This window comes from Pipistrellus kuhlii, unplaced genomic scaffold, assembly GCF_014108245.1.
Source record: "Pipistrellus kuhlii isolate mPipKuh1 unplaced genomic scaffold, mPipKuh1.p scaffold_m20_p_2, whole genome shotgun sequence".
NCBI lineage: Eukaryota > Metazoa > Chordata > Mammalia > Chiroptera > Vespertilionidae > Pipistrellus > Pipistrellus kuhlii.
The window spans coordinates 44,264,195-44,287,335 of record NW_023425515.1 but is presented as its reverse complement, the minus strand read 5'-3'; the positions used below and the strand labels follow the sequence as shown (position 1 = coordinate 44,287,335).

The 23,141-nt window shown below is 39.7% G+C and overlaps 1 protein-coding gene across 1 annotated transcript; it reads right to left on the bottom strand.

The window, feature by feature from the left end:
* Positions 1-840: 840 nt before the first annotated feature.
* PLAAT1 (phospholipase A and acyltransferase 1) lies at positions 841-22,188 on the bottom strand. The gene is made up of 4 exons (XM_036445092.2): positions 22,054-22,188; positions 12,722-12,857; positions 8,791-9,059; positions 841-1,095 (listed from the first exon to the last, which is right to left on the bottom strand). Exons 2-4 carry the CDS (start codon positions 12,855-12,857, stop codon positions 994-996), a joined length of 507 nt encoding a protein of 168 aa, XP_036300985.1. The 5' UTR covers positions 22,054-22,188; the 3' UTR covers positions 841-993.
* Positions 22,189-23,141: the final 953 nt, after the last annotated feature.

Below are 23,141 nucleotides of genomic sequence, written 5' to 3'. Positions count from 1 at the left end.
TCTAATGCCATGCTTTTAACGATGTCATTGGCTGCTAGTGTGTTTGGTAAAGCAGTGCTATGCTACAATTGTACAATAAAATCTTAGGGTATAGAGACCTGCAACCATTTTTCACCACCTGCTGCCAACAAGAATTCTACTGGAAAGATATTAAAAAGTAATTTGTTTCATTCACCACATAATCAATAAAATGCAAGAATAAAATCACAATGCTCCTTGACTTACAGTGAAAACCTTAAAAAAGTAATATGGGATATTTTTTTTCTAAATATGGCCCTTACACCTTTAAGGATCTCTTTCTAGGTTAAAACCCTTGAAATACTTCAAAATCCACAGGGAACACAGTAGGTAAAAGTAACAGCCCATTCTTATTTGTCAGTCTTCTGATAAATGAGTCATTTCCAGGGAAATCACTGGATCTGAAACACTGGAGCAAAAGCCCCCTTTCCCACTCATCCAGGCAGGAGCAAGAGGACAGGTGTGCACCCTCAAATGGCTTGTTAACCCAAGTTCCTCAATCTGCCTAGCCAAATGCTGAATTCTCCAATTTCTTTTCTAACCAGAAAAGGAGTATTAATTTAGATGTCAACCATAACAATTTAGAGCTCTTCTCATTTTTTTCAAAATCTCATGTAATCTGTTCTTTTTTTTCTCTTGGCAAATACAAAATAGCCACCCTCAGGAAAAAGGAAACTTATATTTATAGTATAAGATAAAATATACTGTGGTTTTGTTAAGATCCTCTGCTGGATCACTAAAAAGGTTATTGCTTCTTGTCCAAACTGCCACAGAAAAATCTATGCTAGTAGGAAGAAAAATTTCCTCAGCTCAATGATGAGATAATATCAGTAAGCAATTTATTAAAGAGCTCGCCATCCATCATTGGAGTTTGAAATTATAATGATGCATTGAAAATAAGTATTCATCCCAGGGCATTTCCTCCCCTCTCCCCCCGACAAATTTCTTCAGTCCCAATATCTCTTCAGTAAATTGTTAATGGTATTTCGCTCTTTGTCTTTTGAAAAACAAGCCAAGGAATGAGAAGGCTCCAGCAGCAGCTGTCACAAACCCAATGGTGCTTATTGCTCTGTTGGCCTATAAAGAAATGACAAGCAAACAAAAACACATTTTATTCTCAAGGCATCTCGGTATCCTAAACTCAAGCTTTTTAAAATATATATATATACTTAAAAAAATTACATATATATATATATATATATATATATATATATATATATTGATTTTCAGAGAGGAAGAGAGAGGGAGAGATAAAAACATCAATAATGAGAGAGGATTGCCCTCTTAGAAGCCTCCCACTGGGGGTCAAGCCCACAACCTGGCATGTTTCCTGACTGGGAATCGAACTGTGACCTCTTGATTCACAGGTCTATGCTCAACCACTTGACCACTCTGGTCAGGCTTTGGTTGCTGCTTCAACTGAAGACCCAGCTTAATGTACAATGAATAAATTTAAAGCTCAATAAAAAATTTAAATTTTGTATGAAGATGGCATTTATAATTTTTATAATTATGACAAAAACATAGATAAACACACACACACACATATATATATATATATATATATAATTTTTAGAGCCTCTAACCATTAATAAACTCATTATCACAATCCCTACGAATCATTACTCATGTTTGGCAATATTTAAGAAGTTAAAAGTGATTTACTCAAGGTCATAAGGCCAGACTTGACTCTTGAACACTGTGTTCACCTTTTACACAATTCTACCCCATAAACACACACTGGTTTGGTTGGATCTATAGCACAGTGAATAGTGTGTGTGGCAGGGGGTGGGGGGAAGCGAGGTATTTTCCCTGACTCAAGAATGTGTGTTAGCAAAATAATTCAGGGATGTGATCTGAGCTAAATATCTATAAGCTCTTGTTTGATAGATACCATTCGTATTCTGATAAACTTGAGAAGAAATCAATAGTAATGTTAATTATCATGTCAAAAATTAATTTCCCATGTAGACAAACTAAAATAAACCATTCTCAAGCTCAATTGTCCATAAAAGAGTTCAGACAGTTATAGCTTTAAGAGTATTAATCATCATCATCATGAGGGGTCTAATGAATATTCATGGTTTTCATGGTAATTGACTAGTATTGCCTTCCATCTGCAGGGGTTAGAGTACAATTTTATGACCCAACAGTCACAGCTAGATACTTCAGTATCAGGTATGGAAACAACAGGTGTTCTCTAGAATTTAAGAATCAGGCTCCTAGACAAAGCAAAACATTTTCCCCAAGTGCCTCTGGAGACCTGCCCCAATGCTGCAAACCCTGACTCAGCTCACATTTGCGCATGCCCTCTGTCTGGCCCCAGGCTTCCTGCATCCATCCTGTGAGCCGGCCACCCCCATGTTACTGACATAGGTTGCCTCCCTAACCGGGCCTCCCTGCCGGGAATGGGCAGAAAGAGCCCTGGCCGGGAAAGGAGTGCAATGACAGACCCTTCACTCCCTGTCACCGTTGGTGGGCTGCAGGGACAAGGCCCAAGATAGTAACCTCCTGAACTGCCAACTTTCCCCATTGCCAGGGAGAATGGCACTGGCAAACAACAGATAAATCATATTTTAGTTTATAATTATATATTTTTTTGCTTGGTTTATTTATTTTGTTTGTAATTTTTAATTAGTCGCTACCTAAGTTATTCTCCAGGAGAGAGACAGAATTCATGGCAGCTTACAGCTATCCACATAGCGCCTGGGATGAAAAAAGGGGCAGGGAGAGATACAGGACACAAGACAATATCAATAATCAAAGATAAATCAAACCCAAGCCTCCTACAATTCCAGGCAGATGTGGAGCTCCCCTGAAGGTTTAATACAGGAAACTGTGGCAGACGATGAAAAAGCAGAAAGGTGTCTCTGGTGTCTTTAAACAGAAGTGTCAAATGGCCGTAGGGTCCAGCCCTGGATACACTCAAGGTTCTGTGGGTAAGGGGTGCCCAGCTAGATGCAGACCTAACTCACTGCTTATTTTTCAGCCACTTAGAAACACAAAATGTGAGAGAAATCCCATAAGTCTAAAAGGCCTGGGGAGGGGACAGGCAAGTTGATCCTAAACCAAAGATTGCACAGACCAGATACAATAATACTAAAGCCACTTCCATCAGTGCACACGTTTCCCCAAATTCCAAATGCTTATTTCAAGTTGCAGTCTAGATGGCAAAATCCCATGTGATTGGAGCAATCCCTTGGAGTTGCATATAATGGAATCTGATCTGTGGGGTTATAACATCAAGGGCTGTTCTCGGTGAACCACATGGATAAGAGCTTTTACTTTATGGCTTGCTTAGAATGGATTATACAACCACCAAACCTGACTCTGCAAACGTCATCCTTTACAGGGTTCTCTGTCTGAGGGCCACAGCAAAGGCCTCAATGCTGAGGATCTGCTCATGCCCAACGAAACCTTAGCTGAGTCTGGAGCGCTGTGTCAGACACACTGTAGCTGGATTCCAGGTGGCTGCAGGCTTAATCAGGTAGCCTCTGAGGGTACAGTACTGGGCAGGCAACACAGTCAAGCTGTGCTGTGTGTCTCCTTGTCCAGGCCTAAGAGGGTCTTCCATCTCCCACAGAGACAGACTCATTTTATTAGTTGTTCCGGCACTGCAGTGAGAAATGTTGATATCAGAAATTTTAAAAAATGTAGAAAAGAAAAGCCACAGATTGGGAGAAAACTTTTGCTAAAGACAAACCTGATAAAGATTGTTATCCAAAATATGCAATAAACTCTTAAAACATAATAAGGAAACAAGCAAGCAATTAAAAATGGGCAAATGATCTCAAATGACACATCACCAAATATAATATGCAAATGGAAAATAAGCACATGAAAAGATGCTGAGCATCATACGGATCCATGCAACAGCAAATTAAGATGAGATACCACTATGCACCTATTAGAATGGCTAAATTCCAAAACACTGACAACTCGAGGTGCTGGTGAGTGGAATGCAAAATGGCACAGCCACTTTAGAAGGCAATTTAGTGGTTTCCTTTTTTTTTTTTTAATATATATTTTATTGATTTTTTTTTACAGAGAGGAAAGGAAAGAGATAGAGAGCCAGAAACATCGATGAGAGAGAAACATCAACCAGTTGCCTCCTGCACACCCCACACCTAGGATGTGCCAACAGCCAATGTACATACTCCTTACCTGAATCGAACCTGGGGCCTTTCAGTCCGCAGACCGACATTCTATCCACTGAGCCAAACCGGTTTCGGCAACTTGGCGGTTTCTTACAAACCTGAACATACTTTTACAAACAACTCAGCAATCATGCTCCTCAGTATTTAACCAGAGGAGTTGAAAACTTATATCCACACAAAAGCCTGCAAAAGCCTCCAGAACTCTAAAAAATAAAGGTCATGTTTAAACAACTCAGACTATGGTATTCTGTTACAGAGGCCCAAGCTGACAAAGACATCCACACAAAATCCACACAAAAGCTAAAAAAAAGTTGTTGCCCAAACTTGGAAGCAACCAAAATGCCCTTTAGTATGTGAGTATACATCCAGATAATGAAATATTATCTAATGACAAAAAGAAGTGAGCCATCAAGCCATGAAAAGACATGAAGAAATTTTAAATGCATATTTAAACAGTAAAAAGATCAGTGATCACCAAAAGTTTAAGTAGAGTAGGGGTGAATAAACCTAGAGCACAGAAAATTTTAAGACAGAGTATATTCTGTATGATACTGCAAGGACATAATTTGCCAAGTCCTGCAGAATGAGAGAACCCTAATGGAAACTATTTTTGCGGGAGGAAAAATGTTTTCTTTACCCATCACTGGTTCTCAGATAAGTTGCTATAATAAAAGACGGGTTATAAAAGACAAGAGAAAAACAGTTTATTGACATACTAGAGGCCCGATGCATAAAATTCATGCAAGAGTAGGCCTTCCTTCCTACTCTGAGGTTATAAAGTTAACTCTTGAGTCCAGAAATGTTCATGTGCACCTCAGGGAAGGGTAACTCAAAGATGTGGTTTAGAATTCAAGCTTACATAGCATTTTCAGAAAAGAGCAGACATTTGTAGAGAAATGATAGGACAAAGGAAAGTGGTTTTAAAGAAGAGCAAACTGTAGGAAAATAAACATATGGAAAACTAGTGGTCAATAGTGGCTTGTCAGTAAAGTTTGTCATACAGATTCCTCTGATGCCTTCTCCAGGCTGATAAATGTCTTACCTTAACCACAGATTCTCCCAGTGATTTTGTCCCTCCTAGTAGAAAGAGGAGGGACACCTGTGAAAATGTATGCCTGCTTTTAGGCAAATAGGGGAAGGGTTTTTTGTGTATCTGCTTCTTCTCAATGCCTTCAGTTCAAAATAATCTTTATGCCAAAGTGATATATTTGGGAGTGACACATTCTGCTTTCTTTCACTATAGACTTTGGTAGATAATGATGTACCAGTGCTGGCTCATTGTCTGAGACACATATACCACACTGATGTGGGGTGTTGATGGTGGGGAAGGCTATGTATTAAGTGTGATGGGTAGGGAGATATAATATAAGGACTCTATACTTTCCACTCAATTTTGCTGTGAACCTGAAACTGCTCTAAAAAAATAAAGCCTGTTAATTTTTTTAAATACTGAAAAGTACAAATTAGAAAAAAACAGGGCCATATCCTACCTACCTTTCTCATCTTTTTAAAATACATATACAATGTTGTTGTTATTTTAATTGGAGGAAATACATAGCCATTCCCCAAGAAAACTATTCTAAGTTAAAGACCATAGCCTTAAGGGGACCCAAAACACCAATCTAATACTAGCTATTATTGGTAATAATGCTATAATTATTGACAATAACACAAATAATTCAAGTGTTTTATTTCTTATTAGATCAACAGGTATTTTATTAGAGTGCCAACAAAAATCTATAAAATTCTTAAATAGTGTATTTAATAATATCTAGCTCTTCTTAGGATGGATGATAGTCAATACAGAATGCTAAGAAAGAAAAGAGAGAGAGAGAGAGAGAGAGAGAGAGAGAGAGAGAGAGAGAGAGAGAGAGAGAGAACTCATGGACATGGACAACAATGTGGTGATTGTGAGGAGAGAGGGGTAGGGAAGGTGGAAGAGGGCATAGAGGGTATAAATGGTGATAGGAAAAATAATAAAATAATACAGAATGCTAAGATATTTCAAATATATCCTATAATTTATAAAACAACTTCAATTTATAAATTAGGAAACTGATAAACAATGAGCCCCAATCACCAAGTTGAGTGATAAAGACGGAGTTCTATCTCAGGTCAGCAGAATTCTAAAGCTAAGGTGGGTTCTTAGGATTGTCACTCCATCATCTTCATCAGAACTTGTTAGAGAAGAGTTCAACTGATTGTTGAGGGATGATTGGTTTTTATGGGTCTTGATTGTGGGTATGGAAGGTGATTTGTGTATATATACTCTGTGTTCTAGCTCAGAAGCAATTTATTTTTCCATGTGAGTAGTACATTCATTACATTAATATATTTTCTAAATAAAAATGAATTTCCAATTAAATCACTTCCTAATGAAAACAAATGTATCCTTCCATTTGTTTATGTCTTCCTCTATCACTTTATTCAATGTCCTGTAGTTTTCTAGTACCGGTCTTTTACCTCCTTAGTTAAGTTTATTCCTAGGTACCTTAATTTTTGGTGCAATGGTAAATGGTTGTTTTTTTGTTTTTTGTTTTTTGTTTTTTTTTTTTTTTTTTTTTTTTTTAAGTTTCCCCTTCTGTGAGTTCATTATTGGTGTACAAGAAAGCCATAGAACCAAAACCGGTTTGGCTCAGTGGATAGAGTGTCTGCCTGCAGACTGAAAGGTCCCAGGTTCGATTCTGGTCAAGGGCATGTACATTGGTTGCGGGCTCAACCCTGGTAGGGGGTGTGCAGGAGGCAGTTGGTTGATGTTTCTCTCTCATTGATATTTCTAGCTCTCTATCCCTATCCTTTATTTAAAAAATAAATAAAATATATTTTAAAAAAAGAAAGCCATAGATTTCTAGCTGATAATTTTGTATCCTGCTACATTGCTGAATTCATTTATTAAGTCTAGTAGTTTTTTGATGGAGTCTTTGGGGTTTTCTAAGAACCATCAACAAAACAACATGAAAGCCCACTGAATGGGAGAACATATTTGTCAATGCTATTTCTGATAAGTATTTAATCTCCAAAATTTACAGGGAATTCATACAACTTATTAAAAGGAAGATAGACAATCCAATACAAAAATGGGCAAAGGACCTAAATAGATACTTTTTGAAAGAGGACATATAGAAGACCCAGAGACACATGAAAACATGCTTAAAGTCACTAATCATCCTAGATGCAAACCAAGACAATAATTAAGTATAATTTCACACCTGTCAGAATGGCTATCATCAACAAATCATCAAAAGACAAGTATTACATTAGGATGTAGAGAAAAAGGAACCCTTGTGCACTGCTGGTGGGAATGCAGACTGGTGCAACCACTGCAGGAAACAGTACAGAGTTTCCTCAAAAATTTAAAAATGGAACTGCCATTTGACCCAGTAATCCCACTTATAGGAATATATCCCAAGAAACCAGAAACACCAATCAGAAATGATATATGTATCCCTATGTTCATAGCAGCACAATTTACAATAGTTAAGATTTGGAAACAGTCTAAGTGCCCATCAACAAATGAATAGATTAGAAAATTAGAACATTACATGTTCTCACTCATATGAGGAATATAATGATCAACATAAAATGATGAACAAAAATAGATCCAGATCCCTAATTGATTTGGGTCAGTGGATAAAGCAAGCAGCCTGTGGACTCAAGGGTTCCAGGTTTGATTCTGGTCAAGGGCATGTACCTTGGTTATGGGCACATCCCCAGCAGTGGGTGTGCAGGAGCCAGCCAATTGATGTTTATTTCTCATCTATGTTTCTAACTCTCCATCCCTCTCCCTTACTCTCTGTAACAAATCAATAAAGTATATTTCTTTAAAAATAGATCCAGAGACAAAGTAGCACTGAACAGACCATCCAACCTCAGAGAGAAGGTGGGGAAAGGGAGGTTAGAGATAAACCAAAGGACTTGAATGCATCCATATTAACATAACCAATGGACACAGACACTGGGGTTGTGGGGGCTTGCAGTCAGGGGTGGGAGTGGCTGGGAAAGGAGACATATGTAATACTTTAAACAATAAAATAAATAAATAAATAAATAAATAAATAAGGTCAATTACTCCATTAAAAATAATCCAAAAGCTCTATGAATCAAAGAATCTACTTAAAAGCACAAAATTTCTTTGGAATTATCATTGCAAAGAGATATAAAACATTTACAAACCCACCAAGATATGTCATCAGTTGGCCTCTGTCAGCTAATGAAAAAGAATATTAGATTTACCATCTGTTTTTGGCAAATGAATTTCCATTCAAAAAGTCAACAATCTTTTCAGCATATTATTTTCAGTATATAAGATTACTGATTTAAGACTGCTGCATGGTGGGATAATGGGGGGGGGGTGGATACTGAAAGACAAAAGGCAATAAACTAACTGAAAGCTATGATTTTGATTCTGCTTCAAGTTTCTTCTACCCCAAATTTATAAATATCTATGTTTAGTCTCAATTTGGTCATTAACTTGTCTCAATGTTGGACAACTCAATTCCCTGATTTGTCCTTCGGTGTTCTTATCATTTTGTATGAGGCCTGGGAACCTTATCATAATCATTAGTTATCTTTTTCTCCAATGTAAGAAACTCCTTATCTCTTAAAGAAGACTCACCTGCTCTGAAACTCCTTCTCCATAGCGAAGCAAAGTCACAAAATGCTCACAGTTGTTGACCAGTACGTCATACTCCACTTCCTGTCCAATAACAAACTCTGACCGTTGCATGACTTCTTCCATGGGGAGGGGAGAATATGTTTCATCATATTTATTGTTTATTCTATATGTGTCATTGCCTGCAACATCCTTCAGGAGCTGCATCTTCACCAGGGCCTTTCTGCTGAATATGGACTTGGCGCTTGTAAATGATGCAGGAATGCCATCCTCTATAAGGAGAATTTTGGTTAGTGAGCTGTAGTGACCCAGCCCAGTGAATTTTCCCTGCCATCTAAAGACTTTGAAAGTGTTGGGACAACTGAACCCATCTCTGTTCCAAACGTATCATCAAACCAGAAATCACTTAACTTACTAGTCTAAGCACCCCTTGTAATTTATCAATATACTTATTCAATGATGTATGAGTGAGAGTGCAGGAAAACTTTGGAAAATTTACATCTCTCTAAGAGTAAATTGGGTAAGAAAAGTGTGCCCCTTCTTGAGTAATAAGTTCTCTATCACTTTATTAGAGATCTTGGTACATGTCAAGCTGTTTGAGATCTTGGTACATGTCTCTGTACCAAGTTCGGATAGGACCATTGCCCATGCTTTCTGTAAAGCGGTCTCTTTTTCAGCACGTGAACCCTTCCCAGCTAATATTGTTGGGCTTGAGCAGTAGTGCATTTTGATTAGTAGGGTTGTCCTAGTGTCTAAGCTGCATTCCTTACTCTTAACTCAATTTTACACTTATTCTTTCAACTATGTTTTAATTTGTGTCCAATTTGAAATTTGCACAGTTACCCCATTCCTCTGAGGAGTGAGCTGGTGTGAGGTGGAGTTCCTGCTTTGGTTTTGTCAGTTTCTTTGGCCAAGAAACAGTCCTGAACCTGAACCTGACCTAGTATGCACTCTCTGCTACATGTGGCCTCAGGCTGTGGCTTATTCACCTGTTATAAGGCCTCATGCCCTGTCACTATGTCTTAGCTGCCTCTATGGATAAGAATTTACCTAGACTGCCAGAGACATTTGTAACCTGGCCTGTCATAGTCAGTGTCCGAGGCTGGACAGGCAATTCCTCAGGGTTCAGCTCCACCGCCAGACTCCAGTCCCTCTTCCTCTGTCCAAGATGCTATGCGTGGCCCTTGTTCCAGTAAATCATGCGCGGGAAGGTCTGTATAACCAGTGCTTAGACAATTTTCCTTTTAGTAGTGACTGAAAGCAAACTTTCTTTCCTGCTCTTCCTTTTTTCTATCTATCAAGCTTCTATTCATTGGAGCAGCATTTCCAAATCTTACACATTGAAAGTTCTTACACTTACAAGTTCTTATACCACATATATTCTAGTTAGAATTATATATATATTTTTACTAGTCTGATATAATCAATTTGCAGATGAGGCGATTGATGCTTAGAGAAGTAAACTGGCTTGCTAAACATCACATGAGTAGTTAACAACGTAAATGGGAATCGAATTTCAGTCTACAGAATCAATGCTCAGTGTTTGGACCACATCAATAAGAAGCTTATGACATGAAAATAAAGAAACGGCACCAAAATTTCATATTATTTCCCAGATGTGAGCATTGCAGGAATAATGTAGGAAGTTGCTAAGTGTTAATCCCCAAACTCTGCAGAAACTAGCAGCTCTGTATCATAAATGTCATTGTATTTGCCATTTCCATTTTCAATATTCTGGAACAAAAAGCAACTATCTCAAAATATTGCAAAAACTACTTCAAGATAGTAAGATTAGGCACATCAATGCTTTTCTTTAAAGGTATTTTTAAGGAAAAAAGTACTTCAGGTTATTTATCTGCATATATTTTCCCAAAAAATTATTTGTGCTCATTTTTAAACATGTAGAAAATACAGCATAAACATGTAAATATAAATATTCCACCATCCTACCCCCTAGAAATAACTGCTATTATTTTTATGTACTTAAGTCTTTTTTAACACAATATAAAGGTGCATATATCTGTGTGTATTCATGGGTGTGTGTGTATATATATATATATATATATATATATATGTTTTTTGAAAACTGGGTTTTATATTGCATGTTACATTTTAATCTAGAATTTTCAAATAAATATCATGTGAGGATCATTTCTCATGCAATTAAACATGTCCAGAATAGTAATCTTTTTTAATGACTTTTATAGTGGCTATGGTCTTTTGCTATTTAGCACTTCATCCCTTCACTGCTATTCTTTCTAGAAAAAAAACTCTATCTAGGCCAATGAGCATCCCCTTGTCCTGAACATAGTGATGGTCCAGCAATGGGTATGGGACACCCACTGGATGAATTAGAGTCATTCTCCATGATTTTTCTAACTGCAATAGACAAGGTTTAGCTATCTCTTCTATTAGGTAACCAGATTATAAGAATGAGAATCTGAGGATGCTGATGGTCATCAGTTCGGCTCCTTAGAGAGACATAGCCTGGGAGAATGAAGGCCACAAATAGAAAAAGTACAGAAGTTAGACAGAGTCTTAATAGTGTTCAAACCTCTCATTGTAGGCAGCCCTGCGGCCAGCACCATCTCTGCCCTTTCTGTAGTTTCTTTTAGTGAAAGAATGAGTTATCTTTTTGTTTAAGCTAATTTGAGTATGATTTATTACTTGCAACTAAAGAATCCTGCCAAAACACAGATGCCTAATATTTTGCAGCTAAATAATAATTTAACCGTTTTCTTATTGAATGTTAAGACACTGTCTATTTTTAAATCATTATTAGTGAGATAGACATGGATACCCTTACACAGAAATGTTGTTTATATCTTTTAGATATTTCCCATGACCAGATTCGTAGAAGTACAACTAGAGGGTAAGAACGTAGGAACTCCTTTAAGACTCTTAACACATCTTATTAAATTGTTTTTGTGAATTAGTTTATCAACTTATATTTCTATCAGCAATATCTTTGTTTTCATTTCATTATACCCTTAACAACAATGATTGTTGCCATTTTTTAACCTGTGCTAATGTGATAAGCATAAAACCTATCATTTTATTTGATAATTCTTAGAGTACTAAAAAGTTAAAGGGTATTAGCTTTAACTTGGGTATTAGAAGATGGGTATTAGCTTTTGCTTCATTCTTTTGCAAGTTGTTCATAATTCTTTACTTAATTGTGTTGTGGTGTGTGTGTGTGTGTGTGTGTGTGTGTGTGTATTTAATATTTGGGTGTTTGCTGTCCACTTGGCCTGAAAAACTCTTCCCAAATATAATCTGCTCAGTTTTCTCATCTCTTTCAAGTTCAGAAATGTTACTTTCTTATGAGATTTTCCCAATCACCTCACTTATAATTATAGTACCCCTAATCTTCTACCATTTCATTTTCTGCTTCTATGATTTATTTTCTCCATATTATTTATCTTTACTTATCTTTACTCTAACGTTGTTCTCTGTTCTCTCTCGCTCTCTCTCTCTCTCTCTCTCTCTCTCTTTCTCTCTCTCTCTCTTTTCCCCCTCCCCACCCCTCTAGAATATAAACTACACCATGCAGGGACTGGTTTATGCATATCCAGTATCTAGAATAGCATTTTACATATACTGGGTAATCTATAAATAGATGTTAAATGAATTGAGATAACTAATTTGTATGTTATAAAAAAGTGACTTTGTCATGTTTGTGGCAAATGTATTTCCTGTTTGATTATTTAAACCAGAAGTTTTACATTTCAATGTGAACTGGTCTTTGTGATTTCTTCAATACCACTTTGGTCTTAAAATATTATTTCCTAAACCTAGATCAGCTATATTTATCAGCTTTGTATATTTTGGTTTATTTAGTTTTATGATTCTGTTCATGATATTTTTTCTGGTAATAATAATAATAATAGTAACAACCAAAAAGCTCCCATGAGCTTTTGGAAAGAAACCTTACCCAGAGGTGTTAAGTTGATAACGTAACCATCACCCAAGTACAGGGCCCAGTGCTGATAGGCAGGACGAAACACTTCAATCAAGTCCCCTGGCTGGGGGCTGCCAGGGTAGGCCAAACTAAAATCATTCACCGCCATCTGTAATGACAGACATAGAGAAAATCTAGCCAACATGACTTTACCAAAGAAAATCAGTTTAAGACTTCCATAGAAGCGATGGGAGACAGAATTTGTTGGGATTACACTCCTTATTAAAGACTTAGACTCATGCCCTGCTCTGTATCTTTGAATGATTCCAACACAGAATTATGTGTGCACAAGAGGACAAGTGGAGACTTTGTTTGCTTTTGTTTAATTGTCTATTGCAATGCTTTTCATCCTAATCAACCCCAGGGCCCCTTTGTTATAATAAGCATCTTATAATTCTCTTTAAGTCCAAAAATTTACAGATAATATTATTTACCTACAGACAAAATTTTCAAGAACATCATGCCATGTTTGGAATAGAATAGAGAAGGATGTTTATATCAATATCTGTTTTACTAGGTAAATAACTACACAAAAAGACATAATAAAGTATCTGTATTCTTGCATTTTCTAAGCATGAGAAAGTCAGGATTGAAAAGCAGACAATGAGAAGTCTTTCATATTGCAGCATAATAAAATCAAAGAGCAGAGGTATGGGCGGCTGATAATATTCTGTGCAAAAAAAAAAAAAATAGTGTATTGCAAAACTTACTCTGTGAGTTAATTTAAGCAGACATAAGTTCTAGGCTTGGATGAGTGTCCAGTCAGATATTCAGGCATCTAATGGGATACAGGACATTTACCCTTGTGCCGAACTATGCCGTGCCTATCTGGGCATGCTGGCCTCTACCCACAGCATATCAGTGAATGCCCTTTGTCATTGTGACAACAACAATGACAAAGATTTCTCCCCTCCCCCCGCCACTGCCCTGCTTACTGTCTGATTCCTTGCTTCCTGATTCCAGAACCAGTACAAGGTGGTCAGCATTGAAGTGGGTAATTTGGAATGTTGGGGAATTCATCATAATAATGAACATGTCTGAAAAGTGTAAGTCTGACCAGATCTTTTTTTCTTGTAAATCAATACTTTTCAGAAAGAACCTATGGAGGGGACTGAGGCTGGGCCAAGGCCAAACCCCGCCCGCTGTTTTAGGCCCCGCGAGCTGCCGCGCCCCTCCCTGCATCCTCCTCCGCCTCCGCGTCCGCGTCCGTGCATAGGGAGGGCCGTCAGCTTTGCCAGCGGGGCCCTAGGTATCAGGTCCCCGCGCAGATCTGGGGGTGGAGAACGGAGGCAAAGGGCGGGCTGGGAGAGCGCGGGAGATTGGGGAGCAGATAGCTGGACTGTTGGTGAAGATTAGTCCAAGTTTCCCAGGGAATGAATTGCTTTCTCTGGTGGAGAAACCTGACGAGGTTCTTACTGCGCTCAGAATACAAGCGGCCATCCCACTGTATCTCTTAAGATATTCAGAATCATTTGAACTTGTCCAGATATCTAGATTTCTTTTATAAACTTCCTTAGGGGGTCCAATTGATGGCTATCATTCAGAATTGAAGGGCAGATGAAGAGCTTCACAGACAAGAAAAAGCTAAAGGAATTCATCACCACCAAACCAGTATTATATGAAATGCTGAAAGGTATTCTTTAAGTACAAGAAGAAGAAAAAGGTAAAGATAAAAATTATGAACAACAAATACATATCTATCAACAAGTGAATCTAAAAATCAAGTGAATAAAAATCTGATAAACAGAAAAAAAAAAAAGAACATATGTCTCTTAAGTTTATTGCTATGGAAAGTTAACCATTCTATGTATGGCACAGAAGTCTAACGACTCAACAAGAGAAAGTTATGTACATCCATCACAAATCAAAAGGAGATTTAATGTGAAATCCGTGTTGAACATCTAATTGACAACAAAGTGTTTCTCATCATCTAATGTAGACGCGTACACTCACTGACAAAATAAACCCAAGTGCCAGAAAGGGAAACTTCCAAGTCATCACAATTATGATCATAATAGCATCAGCTAAGGACTCAGAAGACAAACCATGATTTTCCTGGCACTCTCAAAGTCTTTTTTACAGCAGTTGATATTGGGAGGGTGTTTTCCCAAGTATTTGTATGCCATCTGTTGAAAACTTCAATCATCACACTGGCACATGAACATGGCCTATATAAACTGTCCATCTGTTGAAAAATAACTATTAAAAACAACTTTATGGAAATCATTAAGTCTAACCACCCTGTCAAATATGTTTGAGCCTTATTAATATGGCAATTCCCAATTTGGCCACGTGGGTACTAAAAGGAAAAAAATAGATAATATACTGTGATATAAACAAACATATTTCCAATGAATAGGAATCAGCAAGCACACACAGCTGCCTGCTAGAATTCAGAGACCTAGCCAAGCTCACAATAATAACCATCATTTAAACAGCACTTTGTAGTGTAACCTTTTTTTTTTCAAATGCATTATTTCAATTCACTTTCTTTAATTAAAAAAAAAAAAACTACTACAACTATTTGAGTTCATTTGTTATTAAGCCATTTAACATCTTAAAAAGTGACAGTAGAAAATGCCAATTTTTTGGAAATCTCCACTGAAATCTTTACTTTATAAAATATAAAGAGGAGCCCTGGCCAGTGGATTTCAGTGGTTGGAGTTTCGGTCCATGCACCAAAGGGTGGTGGGTTCAATTCCCAGTCAAGGGCACATACCTGAATTGCAAGTTTAATCCCTGACCCCAGTTGCTGCTCACGCAGGAGGCAACAAGTCAATTTGTCTCTTTCACATGGATGTTTCAATGTTTCTCCCTCTCTCTCTCTCTCTCTCTCTCTCTCTCTCTCTCTCTCTCTCTCTCTCTCCTTCTCCCTTTCTCCCTTTCTCTCCCTTATTCCTCTCATTTCCATTCTCTCTTAAAAGCAATGGAAAAATATCCTTGGGTGAGGATTAAAAATATATATGGGAGAATAACTGGACTGGATGTTAAACATATGAGCTCTTGTCTTAGGTCTTTTACTTAGGGAAAGTCATTCAAATTGTCTACATCTCAGTTTTGTCATTTTAAAGGCGGGCATAAGAAGGTATAAGATAGGCTGTTGCAAATAACCTTTCATAAACTGGCTGAAAGCTATTGCAAGTGCTTTGTGAACTGGCAAGAGCTAGGCAGGTGTATAGTCAGAGAAGGCCAGCTGTTTGTAAAGGTTGAAAGATGGGTCCACCGCAGACATGTGATTTTCATTCCTTATCCTCTCTTTCAGCCACTATAATTCTTTAGAATGGATGATTCCACTGCAAAATGATAATATATTTAGCACATTTTAAATTCCGACATATACCTTTTAAACTGGTTTATGAAATGGAATTTCATTGATTTCATGAAGCCTGTCATATTTATAAAGAGGGGTGACAGGATAACAAGGAAAACATTTCATATCACTAAGTACATTCTCAGGAAATGGAGAGAAGAGCCTGAAGGCTAACCCTAAAGGGAAAGTGATTTCTGACACTGAACAGGTGAAAAGGCACTTCAGATGTTACCTGACTCAGTGCTCTCCAAGCTCGGCTTTAGCAGTGGGGCCCTTACCAAGTCAAACATTAGATAGACGCTCAAAAATCTAAAACATGAAAAGCTGCCCTGCCCTGGGTGAAGTCAGGGCCGGGGGTGGGGGGTGGGGGGGTGGGCAGGAAAACCCCTTCTGCTCCTTACTGTTGCTACTCCTGAGGCTATTGCGACCCCAGACCTTCCACTTTCAGGAATGGATCCTGAATGATGCTTATCTAGTCTGAATGCAACCCCCTCACTTGTAAGACAGAGGAAACAGAACCAGGCAGGTAATTTGTCTTGCCCAAGGACATATGCTTTTTTCCAAAAGATTTTTAACACATCATTTTGCTCGAGCAACTGGACTTTCACTCAGTTGGGAGAAGGGGGGGTGAACCTCAAACTAAGTCTCACACCTTATATAAAAAATGATTCAAAATGGATCATAAATTTAAATGTGAAGTGTAAAGCTATAAAGCATAAACAAAAACCACATAGGAGAAAATTCTCAGGATCTAGGGTAAGCACAGAGTTCTCAAACTTGGTACCAAAAGTACTATCCATTAAAGAAAAGACTGACAATAGGGTGTGCTCAAAATTTAAAACTTTTGCACTGTCAAAGATCTGTGAAATGGACAAAAAGACAAACTACAGAGTGGGAGAAAATATTTACAAATCATATATGCAAGAAAGGACTCATATGGAGATCATATTTTGAAATGTCAAAACTCAGAAATAAGAAAGCAAAGAATATAATTAGAACTTAAGCAATATACACGAAGACACATTTTATCAAAGAAGACACATATGTCAGGCAGGACATGCTAAACATCACTAGCCATTATGGAAATTCAGGTAAAAACCATAATGAGGTAGCCATACACACATATCACAATAGCACAAGTAAAAAGGTATTGGCCACAAAATGCTGGCAAGGATGCAGGATAACTGGGTCACTCATTAATTGCTGGTGAGAATATGAAATAGTACAGCCATTCTGGAAGAAGTCCTTCAGTTTCTTTTTTCTTAATCTTTATTGTTGATAGTATTACAGATGTCTCCTTTCTTACCCCTGTTAACCCCCTACCCCTTGTTCCTGCCCTCCCCAGGCCTTCCCCCAATGACCCAGAAACTGCACTCCTAGCCATTTACCCCAGAGACTGAAGACAATGACGACTTATATTCGCACAAATATTTATAGCAGCTTATTCATAATAGCCAAAACTGGAAAAAAATCTATATGACCTTCCATAAGTGAGTGTTTACACAAATTGTGGTACAGCCATACTCTGGAATACTACTACTAAGAAATAAAAAAAGAACAAACTATTGATACCTTCAAGGACCTGGATTAATCTTCAGAGAATTATGCTGAGTGAAACAAAGCCAATGGTAAAGTTTAAATAATGTGTGATTCTATTTGTACAACATTTTTGAAATGACAAAGTTATAGAAATAGAGAACAAAAAGTGATCACCAGGGATGAGAGGGAAGTGGGTGTGGCTATAAAAAGGCAACATAAGAGATTCTAATGATTATGGACATGTTCTGCATCTCCAGCGGGTCCGTGCCAATCTCCTGGTTGTGATTTTGTATTGCAATTCTGCAAGTAGTTACCATTGAGGAAGCTGGACAAGGTTCAGTGAATCTCTCTGTATTATTTCTTACAATTGCATATGAATCTACACTTACCTCAAAATTTAAAAAAAGGTATTTTTTAAAGGTCAATGCTTTTTTCTTTTTCTTTAAAAAGAAAAAGTTACCTGACTCATTGCTCTTTATTTAAATAGAACATAGAAGAGAACCAGTATGTAGAAGTTACACGAAGGCAGTTTTAAGCCATATGTCATAATATTTTCTTTCCTTGAAGATGATTCAATAATGAAATGGAGCACCTTGTGCAGATAGCAGGTTCTGGGAGTATTTAAACACAGTCAGGAAAAATAAAATTTCCATGGCAGGGGCATGGGGAAGGGGTGTTAGGGTAATGAAGCCTTCTAAGGTCCCTTTCAACTACAACATTCTCTCATTCTGTTTTCCAGAAACTGTGCTAGGTGTAATCCTCAAATCAACATCACAAAATAGATATAATTATTTCCTGATGTGCACAGCAGTTCAGGAACTCATCCAAAATCACACAGCGGGAAGGAGCAGAACCCACATCTGGACTCAGATTAGCCTACCTCCAAGGTCAGGCCCCTGTCCTGACAGCTTCTCCCATGCACGCTATCTGGCCTCCCTTGCTGACATTTCTGCAGCCCACCTCACAAGCTGCTACACTGTCAGCTGATTGCTATGACCACCATTTTACAGGTGAAGAGTCGGAGACTCAGAGGAGTTAAGTGTCAGATCCAAAGTCACACAGGTAGTGAGTGACAGAATTAGATTTCAGTTCCAGGTCTGTCTTCTTATTCCAGACTGCACGCTCCTGTTTTATATCACTGATTAACATCATTCACCAATGGAACTGATATATTTCATCTTGTCTCTCTTCCCAAATACCTCATCATATAGAGATGCCACAAAGTACACAAAATATATGTTTCATATGAGGATGTGGGAAGTTTCTAAACATTCATTTGTGGAACCAGTGAGTGATAACAACAGAGCCTTGGGGAATCCTTGTTCTTCACCTCAGGTGAGGTGTCAAGGTGGGGCCAGTCTAGAAGCATCTAGAAGATGCCCAGACTCAGGCTTTAGGGAAGTGCTCATAATATGTCTGGCTTGGAAGTTTGATTTACATGGATCCTTCTACCCATTTCATTCATGTACAGGTATGTAATATGGTGTTTCCTAAGTGATAGCACAGAACCAATTGAAGATGGATTTATAAAGTACTCTACTGCACTGTGTGTCTGACCTTCAAAGTAAAAATACTTCTTTGGAACAGTTCATCTGCACAGGATTGTTTGAAGAGTTTATAATAAAGAATGGCAGGAAGGTAGGTCTGTAATCTTTGTACAACCAATTTCCCCTTTCAACCGTCGAAACAGGCTACCCTGGTTATAGCTCCATGTTGGTCCCTGGGGATGCATCAAGGAAAGTAACTGCCCAGCACACAGAGAGAGACAGGCTGATTAACTGCTGCTCCTGTCCGTGCGGCCACCTCTGTTACCAAGAGCACTTTTTTCACAAACGACTCCCAAGAATGCTATGGAAGTCAGAAACACCATCACAAGCTACCTCTGGAGTCCAACAACCTCCCAGTTCAATTTGGACCCTTTGCCACTCCAGCGGCATTTTTCATCCACAGCCCAGCCTCACTGAGATGGCTCCATGAAGCCTTGTGCTCCCAGTCTGGCTCATTCATTCACAGACCCTCAGAGCTGCAAGGACCCCTGGCCCAACATCCTCACTCTAGCTGAGGGTTAACCTTCCAACCAGGTGAACCCTCTGCAGCCATGGCACTGTCATTCTCTGCTTGGAATCCTCCCAAACTTCCCACTACCAGCACCCTAATTGTGCCTTCTATAATTGTGACCTTCTTAATCCCTATGTTCTAGGCCAGTGGTCAGCAAACTCATTAGTCAACAGAGCCAAATATCAACAGTACAACGATTGAAATTTCTTTTGAAAGCCAATTTTTTAAAACTTAAACTTCTTCTAACATCACTTCTTCAAAATAGACTCACCCAGGCCGTGGTATTTTGTGGAAGAGCCACACTCAAGGGGCCAAAGAGCTGCACGTGGCTCTCGAGCCGAGCCACAGTTTGCCAACCACGGTTCTAAGCAAAGCCAACCATTCCTCATTCCTCACACTCACCTGGAGTTTGGTTGCTAATGCTGAACCTTCCTACCTGGAATGCACTGCCCAGTTCCAAATGGCCAGCTCTTAGACCAGGTCAGATGCCACTTCTTCCCTGAGTCTCCCCACTACCCCCCAACCCCCCTCAGTGAGCCAGCATTTCCTCTGACTTTCCACAGAGTCTTGTATCAGATGCCCATTGCACTATTCCTTCGCCTGGTCAGGTACTGGTACCTGGGGAATTTTGTCTTCTGCTTGATGTGGAGGGCTGGCTCCTTTTGTCTCTATCCCCCAGACCCCTGCAGAGAGCCTGCCACAAATTACTGCCCCCTGAGTGAGTGGTTGATGAATAAGGGGGAGGAGCTCCACTAGGAGGACAGAGTGGCTGGGTTTCCTGGCACTAAATCATAGTCACAGTCCCGAATGCACCATCCATATTTCCAAAACCTAATATTTTACAATAATAATTACTTGTATTAGCATTCATCTCCATTTTGGTGAGGACAGTATGCTTAAAACCCTTGGTAAGAGAGACCCATTTCTAGTCCTGGTTCTGCCACTGAATGGGGTGCGACTTGGGGAAGTGAGTCTCTTTCCTGAGAACACTGTTCTCCCATCTGTTAAAAATAAATTAAAGAAGAGAGAGAGAGAGAGAGAGAGAGAGAGAGAGAGAGAGAGAGAGAGAGAGAGAGAGAGAGAGAGAGAAAGGAGGGAAGGAAGGAAGGAAGGAAGAGGAAGGAAGGAAGGAAGGAAGGAAGGAAGGAAGTAAGGGAGGGAGGTAGGGAGGTATGGAAGGGATTAGGGAGGGCGGGGATTGAAGGGCTTGAGGTAGGGAGTAAGAAGGAGAGGAGAGAGAGAGAGATAGAGAGTAATAGATTAGAGGCAAATAATAGAAAGATAGAGAAAAGAAATAAAGAAAAGCGAAAGAAAGCTCAAAGAAAGAAGAAAGAAAGACAGAAAAGAAAAGAAAAAAAGAAAAGAAAGAAATAACAGAATAAATAAAGAAAAGAAAGAGAAAGAAAGAAAGAAAGAAATCAAGCAAACTTCTCCCGTTATAGTTGGCTCAAACAAGTTTGTCTCGGAATCCGGAGGTCCTCCCTCCCTGTCCCCAGCACTCCTCACTGTGAAGCAGGTCTGCTTTCCAGCACCGATGGCAGCTGCAGGGATTCTAGGGTGGCCCTGGCCTCTCAGCTCCTGTCCTCCTGCTAAAGGGCAGTGGGCGCCCTCCATCTGCTCCTGGAACTACCAACCAACCAGGGCCACCTCCAGCGCCAACGCCAGTCCCCGCCCTCCCCACCCCCCCACCGCGTGGAGACTCCTTCCCCCCCCCCCCCCCCATGAGACCCCGAGGTGCCAGCGACAGGACACTGCAGGGCACCCCCTTTCTTGCGTCAATGTCCCCCCTCACAGCCACCCCGCCACCCCGCACTCCTGCCGCGCCCTCCTCACCCCGGGAGCACTGATGCCACTCACACCCCCCTCCGCACACACTGATAGGTTTAAAAGGCAGCCCTGATGCGTACCTAACCAATGACACCCCTCCCAGCCGCTGGGACATTCCGGTAACTATGGTAGCTGAGGTTATAAAGTTAACTGTCTTCTGCAGCCCAGAAGTGTTCGTGTGCACCACGAATACACCCTACACCCACCAGAAGTACGCCCCTTCTAGCTCTACACAGACTCCTTCCTGCCAGTGGAAAAACCCCATCCCTGCGCCCAAAGTAAACATTGCAGCCTTTGACTCAGCAAAGTGGGAGAATTGGCCTTAAATAACCCTCCCTAAAAATAAAAATAAAACCCTCCCAGCTATGTGCTTGTCTGCCTGATCCAGCACCCACAGACTAAGGAAACACACGGACCCTGCTCCCTTTGGACCCCTTCCTGTCACCACCCTCCAACCTAAAATCAACTTCAGATTGGGATGAGGGGAGAAAGGAGAAAGCAGAAAGGAAGGATGTGCAGGCCCCTATTCCCCTAGACCTCCAGGCACCAGTTTCCCTGGTGGGAAATTTACCTGGCTCTGAATGGGGCCTTCATCAGAGACAAGACTCTCTCGGGCAGCTCATTCCCCTCCCCACCTCCCAGCCCAGTCCCTAACAGCAGCGGCTTCTGGATAGACAAGCCGAGCAAGTCCCTTATTCAGTGTGACTTGGGCGCATGTGACAGAGCAGGGCCTGTCTCTCAGGCCAGGTAGGCCAGCAGAGGCCTCCAGGAATCGGGCCATGAGTTTAAAAATAAAGCTGGGCATGGAGAGTATCCTCTTCCTCGGGGCTCAGAAGGGGAGGCCAGAACCACTCACCAGCTGAGTAAGGAAGCCTGGCAGGCTGCTGGCTAAGAGCGCTTTTTGGAGCGCTGCACAGGGCTGCTCTTCAAATAAGTCACAACCTAGATTTTTACTCTGATTTCAATGGAATCTCAGCTAAAAGGAAAAATTCTCCCCAACCCCCATTCTAATTCAAAGGCTGAAATAGCTTGCTAATTTTGTTTGTTTTGTCGCAATGAGAGAGAACTACCTAAAAATGGCAGCAGCTTTTTATAAAGGAATCAAGTTCTGGGAGAAGGTTAAAGGTGTATCTGCATGGCTTTGGCACCTTTAGAAAGATATTGAAAGCGTGTGGGACCTAGATACAATTATTGGCAAAGTGGGAACTGGAACACTTGAGAGGCTGTGTAGCTTTGTTTTGTACGAGTTTGTATTTTTCTTACATGTTCTCTATTTAATACAGTTTTGGTTCTAGACTGAATCAGATATGCTTCCCAATACCCTTTCAATGTCTCAAAGAGAAGCCAGAAACATGCATGTGCTTTGTGTACCCCAACCGTTTCAGTGTAGTCATCACTGAAGGAGGTGGTTCATGATTTTACACAGGAGAGTGACTGTGAGCACTTATAAAGCCATCCTGCTTATGAGCTAAATTTATTATGTTTGCCAGGTTAATCTGTTTTTTTCTAATCGGGCACTTAATCATCCAGTCTCTTCCCTGTATTATGGATTCATGAATGTCAACCGAAAAGGGTTGCTCAGTCAGGGCAAAATGATAAATTGCCTTTTCATTTTGGGGTATTTGTGACTAAATGCATCACAGTAGAATTAAAATGAAA